We start from the raw sequence: 6,982 nt of genomic DNA on the forward strand, positions 1-6,982 counted from the left end.
TACAATCAGCATCCCCACAGTCACATGATCACGATTTCAGCACTTGGCAACCAGTTTGCATTTATGACCGTTGAAATGTCCCGTGGTTGCGTGATCGCCATTTACATCCTTCTCAGCTGGCTTCTGGCAAGCAAAATCAATGGGGAACCGCATGATTCGCTTAACGACCACGTGGATCGCTTAACACCCGCAGTGATTCGCTTAATGACCACCACAAAAAAGGTCATAATATCGGGTCAGATTTGCTTAATGAACACTTAGCCACCAAAATTCCAGTCCCAATTGTGGTCGTTAAGCGAGGACCACCTGTATTCTGGAAGCGTTCCAAGCTCAAACCCCTGTTCCAGTTTGAGGAAAGGGCTGTTGGAGAATTGAGAACCCTTCTGGTACGGCTGGAACAATCCATCTCAAATGGAAACCAGCCGTCCGAAGCCTGGAATGTTCCTCGTTCTAAACTTTTTGGACATGCCGCATCGTTCTGATTTTCGGTTTTGCTGGTTGACCCGTTCAGAGTCGCAGCCTGGTGCAAATTAAGCCCGGGCCTTTTCTTAATTCCCGGATGGCCCTTTGTGACATCAGGAGGACGGTGTGGACGGACCCTCCTTGGACTGCTCCCGACTGCTTTCCATTGCTTGTCACTTCTTCCCCTTCCCCTCCAGGGACATCATCCTCGAGAGCACCCCGACAGACAATCCTGCGGCACAGAGCAGCCTCTACATCTTGACAGGTCACGAAAGCAGTTACTAAGTTCCTCCTCGCTGGCTGCCCAGAGGCCCTGCGCGTGCGGCGGATGCTCCCTGGAGCCGGTTGCTGACGGCGGCAAACTCGCTGAAGTGGGAGACCTTCTGCCTGGGCGTTGGCGGGGGACGGCTTGCGGGCCTCCTGTTCTGCCGCCTCCGGTGCTGGATTTACTGCTGGTTGGGCTCCAGATACTGTCTTGGCGCCTCATTCCAGTCTTCCTGAGATGTGGCTGGGGCCAGTGGGGAAGAAATCCTCCCCTGCCCCCGTATTCGGGGCCAGCGTCTCCTGAGATACTTTCGCAATAATTCGACTGCTTGTCAGTTGGAAGAACTGGCATCGTATCCTGGCTGACACCTCGTGCCTGCTTGAATGTTTCCCCCATTCTCTCTCCTCCTCCTCTTCCTCTTCTTTTAAAATCTTTAGAAGTTGTCCATGGGGACGGCACGTGGGTGGGCGCGGCGTCTTGGCACAGCTGCCAGAGTGAAGACAATCGTTTGCCACGGGTCAAGAAGGACACACCCCGTCCTGAGCACTTCAGCTTTAACTTTTTCAGGGCACTTTGGAGTTCTGGCCTGTCTCACTGGAATGGGGGACAAGGGACGGTGTTTTGTGGCCAGTTGACTGGAGAAATTAGGGTCATGCCCAGGATGGGCAAAACTGGGTGACTGTTGCTGGAATGGATGCGGTTGTTTGGCTGTGTGTGTGTGTGTGTGTGTGTGTGTGTGTGTGCTGGCAAGAATAGTTGTGATTCTCTGATTTGTTTTTTTTTTTATGGCTATGTGGTCAGAAAGCAGATGCTTTGGGATGGAGAGATAGTGGGTGTGCAGTCCGATACCTAAAGCCATCACCCTACAGATCTGGAAACCAGTTCTATGGATGCCAACTCCCAGAATTCCCCTGGGAGGATGGGCATTGCTGTGGCCATTGCTGAGAAGAATTGGTCCGCATATCTGGAGTTGTGGAAGGCTGCTCTGGAAGGAACCAGATGTGGGAGTGTGCACCATTTCCAGAGGTGTGGACTTCAATTCCCAGAATTCCCTAGCCATAATGCCTATTGCTGAGAATTCTGGGAGCTGAAGGTCACCCTCCAGGTGTATGGATTTCAGCCCCCAGGATTCCCCAGCCATCATGGCCATTATCCAGAATTCTGGAAGATGAACTCCAGACATCTGGACCATTTGATGTGCTGGGCTACCTTTCCTCACATCCTTGGTTGGCATGTGCCTTTTAATCCCACTCATCTGGAGAATATCAGATGGGGAAAGATGGTCTGATGGTCTAAGTAAGGAATTAATGCACAGTTGGAAACACGGCCTTCTGGGTACTGCAAAACTAAAACTCCCAGCATCCTGCCCTATTGTTCCCGTTGGCTGGGTTGCTGGGCGGTTTAGCCTGGCTGGTGGTCGATAGATTTCCCATTCCTGTGCTAACAGACCTTAAGTGGAGTTACCATCAACAAAACTGCAGTTCCCAGAGCTTTTGAGAACTGCATGCCACCATTAACCCAGTTTTGAAACGGTTTACATTTGGGGCCCAAGCACTAAATGTACGTGGCTGTTTAGTGATGCTTTTAGTGATGCTTGGTTTGTAAAGGGGCAAAAAACCAACTTATTCGATGCAGGGCCACACTGAGTGCGTTTACCCCAGCCTCTTAAACATAGCAGCAGTGGGAAGGATCCCTCATGACTGAGAACGTGGCACGCAGGAAAAAAGTTTTTCTGGAAAACCTTTTCACTGTGCGCCAAGTACATGAAAGCATTTGCCCTCCGGTTTCTGAAACCATCAGCTCCAGGGGAACAACACAGCCACCGGCTTCTCAGTGGGGCAAATGGCTCTTGGGATAAATTGGGGGGAGGGAGAAGCACTTCCCCCCCATTAGGATAGTGGTGACGCCTCCCCCAGATATCCTCCTCCAGCCATTAGTTTCAAAAGCAAAAATGAGCAATCTGGTTTGGTTTCCCCACGAATCATCCGGATGTGCTGATGGGATGCAGGTTGCAAAGAATTAGATGAATGGCTGTTGCTGGAACAACCAAGAGTTGTGGTTGTGAAGCTAGATCAGGGACACTGGAAGGCCCAGAGGATCAGTCATGCAATTTGGGGATGATAGGTTCTAAGAATCGATTCCCCCAGCCTGTGGCCAATAGATTCAGAAAGGGGGGCTTCCTGTGCAGGCAAACTTAGGCAGCAAACTTAGAGGCCGAACATGCCACTTCAGAGGGTTGACATTTCCACTACAAAATGTCTAAACTGAGGTCACTGGGAAGTGGGGGCTATTCTTTGCAGGCTCAGAAGCCCAGAACAAGCTCTCTGGGGGTCAGAATCTCAACTTGGCTTGTTGGGCAGTAACCACAATCCTGCTTAATTCCTATGCCACGGTTTTTCCTTCCCAGAATGCTGCTCTTTCTTTTCCCCGTGTGGTTTTTAACTGCTCAAGCTGGAATGTTACTGTCCTGAGAAAATCCAAACTTGAAAAAAGAAAAGAAAATGGCTATTAAACATAGAGAAAGATATTAAATTGTGATATTTTACTCCCCGGTGGAATGGCTTTGATTTTCTTAAAAAAATAAAAATATAAGTAAGAGGATTCTTGCAGATTGAGGCTTGGGGAAATCATTCACTGAAATACAAGGAGTTTTCTTGCTTTCTGTTTTGGTTATATTGCCGCAATGTTCTCATAGGTACTCAACTAAAGAAGCTGGGGGATGTGATCTGGAGAAGATAAAAAGCAAGTTATGCCTATTCCTTGTATTCATATCTCACATTTTCTCTGAAAGCTCAAGGTGACATATATGAAGGTGTCTCCTAATTTCACCCACACAACAGTAACCACCTGAGGTAGGTTGGCTAAGAGGGTAGATTGGCTGAAAGTGACCCAGAAATCTTCCATAATTGGCTGGAAACTTGAACCTAGATCCCTCGTGGTCCGGTTTGACAGATTGGCTCACTGACCCGAGAGACTTCATCCAAACCCTGCATTGACAAATGCTGGCCCTTCAAGGTAGGCCAGGTCAGGAAAGAGAGATGGCAAGGATTCCAGGAATGCTACTTTATTATCGTAGGGTATGATAACAGAAACTTGAAAGTCTGCCAGAGTTTCCCTGTGCTCCCTCTTATACCAAGTAGAATCAAAGCAAGGTTATTTTGAGTTTTTTTCTCACGCTTTCCACTTTCCCAGGACTGAGTACAGGTAGTCCTTGACTTATGACTTTGTTTAACAGCGGTTCAAAGGTATGAAGGCTTTGGAAAAAATGCTTTATGACCTGTACTCAGACTTTTGACTTGTACCACCCCCATGGCCACGTGATTGCAATTTGGGCACTTGGCAGCCGGCTTGCGTTTATGACCGGCTGCAGCATCCTGTGGTCATGTGATCACAATTTGTGACCTTTTTTGCCCTTTGGGGGAGATGGGCAGTGGCAAAATTTGATGAATGAATGAATGAATGAATAAATAGGTCCATTGGGGGAGGTGGATTCGCTTAACAACCCATGATTTGCTAGTGGCCGCAGTGATTCACTTAATGACCATCATAAAAATGGCAATAAAATTGGGTCTGGTCACGTGGTGACTTGACTTAGACTGCAATGACTTATGATGGAAATTCCAGTCCAAATAGTGGCTGTAAGTCGAGGACTACCTGTAGCTGAATTCCAAGGCCATCTTTATATTCCTTCCCAACAAAAGACCCCAGCTGCATTCACATCGCACTAATGCGAAAACAAAGCACAAGAGAGCCGAGTTTCCCCGTTTTATTCATAAAGGCAAAACAAGATGATAGGCTAAGTCAAACCCATGCATTTCACATTTCTTTGTTTTCCCCAGCTGTATTTTTTAAGGGAGGAAGGGAGAAAGATGGATAAGCACGTTTTATTACCATTTTTTTTTCATCCTGAGATTCTGGCCCAACAGCTGAGGTGTTAAGGCAAACTCTGCGAACCATCCTGCCCTCTGTATCTTGGCATCCTGTCTGGCCTGGTCTGGGCCACATGGGCATGTCCACTGGCTTGATACAACCACACCAAAATCACAGTAGCACTTTCTTGTTCTTCATTTTGAGAATTTGGAGTGGGCAGGTAAATAAAACCACCGCAGGCACAAAAAGGAGTGGGGTGGCAGGGAAGTGCTGAGGACGGTCCGCTGACCCACCCCTGGTCTCGGTGCCCCACGCAAGGCCTTGCTTCCACTCCTTGAAGCCATTGTTTACAAGATAGTCATTTAGGTCTTTGCATGGTGGGGCCAGAGCTCAACTGGTCTGAAATCCAAATAATCTTCGTGTATGTTTATCTGATTGGTGCTGTGCCATCCCTATTCCAAACAGGTGCAGTTGCACCTCAGTGTATATCTTGTACTGTATACTTGCTCAGGGCTGGACTGGGGGGCTGCCCCGTATTCCTGTCAATATTCCTGACTCGGATGGAAAAGCAGGTTTTGGACCAGGCTTTCTCAACAGCACTAACTGGTTACACTGGGAAATAAAAATGAAATCCTGGGAAAAGGCAAAAACAAACTACTTGGCATGGTTGCCAAGAAAACTACAGGTCCATGGATTCATCAAGAGCCAAACTCAACTTGAAAGTGTGTGTGTGTGTGTACATGTGTACGAATGACATGGAGGCTGCCGATGAGAAGACCTGGAAGCTCCTCACAATGTACAGAGGCTTCCACCCCAAGTCCAACACCCAGAGACGGTGCACCAGCCGGAAAGAGGATGGGTGGGGTCAAAGCCACTGTCCTGGATGAGACCCAGAGCATCCAGGAGGACATCAGTAAGATGGCACCCAAAGATAAGCTGCTGAGAGAATGCCTGAAGCAGCAGCAGACATGGGAGGAAGATCCAGCAGAGGAAGTGTCATGGCAAGACAAGGCCCTGCATAGGATGCACATCGACAGATAGCTGAGGTGGCTGACCTTGGGAATCCTACCAGGGGCTGGAAAGGGCTGGACTAAAAGACGGTACCGAAGCACTGATCGTAGCAGCACAAGAACAGGCACTCAGCACCAGATGCACAGAAGCAGCGGTCTACCACACTAGACAGGACCTCAGAGACAGTCCAACACACAGTGGCAGGGTGTAAGAGGCAGGCAGGAACAGCGTGCACTGAACGGCACAACCAAGTAACTGGCGTTGTGTACAGGAACATCTGCACAGCGCATGGGCTAGACCCTCCCAAGTCCAGAGGGGAGATTCCACCGAAGGTTGTGGAAAATGACAGGGCTAAGATCCTGTGGGACTCCAGATCCTGAGGGATAGGCAGGCACTGGCCAATCAACCAGACATAGTGGTGGTACACAAGGACGAGAAGACAGTGGTGGTGATAGTTGTAGCGGTGCCAAGTGACAAGCAACATCAGGAAGGAGGCGTATGGGAAGCTGGAGAAGTACAAGGCCTGAAGGAGGAACTAGAGAGGGTGAGGAGGAAGGAGCATTAGGTATGTTCGCAGCCTTTATAATAAAGGCGGGATATGTGGTGGGAGGGGCACTCGGGGCTGTGACTCCAGAGCTGGGAGAGGGGCCCCAGCAGATCCCAGGAGCAGCACCAGAGCTCTCTGTCCAGAAGAGTGCAGGGCTAGGAACAGCCGAGATCCTGCGCAGGACCCTCAAACTCCCAGGGCTCTGGCAGAGGACCCCAGGTGGTGGAGGAAGACACACACCACCCATAGGGGTGAGAAGTGGAGATAGATAGGTAGACAGGAAAGAGCCATCCAGTTAAGCGCATATAGGAAGCTACCTATGAAAAAGCATTATGACTATGATTACGATCAAAAGGATTTTATGTCACTTCTCATTGCAAGGAATCCCAACATGATACTCAAGTTGAATACAAACCAGCGCTAAAAAAATGCCCTTTACATTTTAACAAATGGACAACCTAAAATAGTGAGTTTTAAAAAAAAACAACCCAAAAGACCACAGACCCTCCATGGGGCGAGAAGGGAATTTATATAAAATCAATTTAATTGCTCCACTGGTAGAATAAAGTGGTGCTCAAACAAGAGACTATGCCATAAACTAGCCAGCCAGTGTTTAACTCGATAGCTTGTGCCACACCAACCCAGGTCATAATTTCATCTATGAACCCAGTTAAAGTGGACCCAGCCATCTGACATCATCATCTCCCAGAATCCTTTGTTGCTCAGTCGGATCGCCCACCAACAGTCCCGTCACCTGACTTGGAAAAAGGGGCGAGGCACGAGTACTTGACGCGCCACCAATCGGGACACCGGAGCTCTTGGAATTC

The 6,982-nt window shown here is 48.8% G+C and overlaps 1 protein-coding gene across 1 annotated transcript in view; it reads left to right on the top strand.

The window, feature by feature from the left end:
• Window positions 1-3,278, top strand: part of MAP4K2 (mitogen-activated protein kinase kinase kinase kinase 2) — a 58,541-nt gene extending 55,263 nt beyond the window's left edge. The window contains exon 32 of the mRNA XM_063317129.1: window positions 660-3,278. Coding sequence (XP_063173199.1) covers window positions 660-747 — 88 coding nt within the window. The 3' untranslated portion in view covers window positions 748-3,278. The remainder of the gene's footprint in view (window positions 1-659) is intronic.
• The last annotated feature ends 3,704 nt before the right edge of the window (window positions 3,279-6,982 follow it).

Source organism: Candoia aspera, chromosome 17, assembly GCF_035149785.1.
Source record: "Candoia aspera isolate rCanAsp1 chromosome 17, rCanAsp1.hap2, whole genome shotgun sequence".
Taxonomy (NCBI): domain Eukaryota; kingdom Metazoa; phylum Chordata; class Lepidosauria; order Squamata; family Boidae; genus Candoia; species Candoia aspera.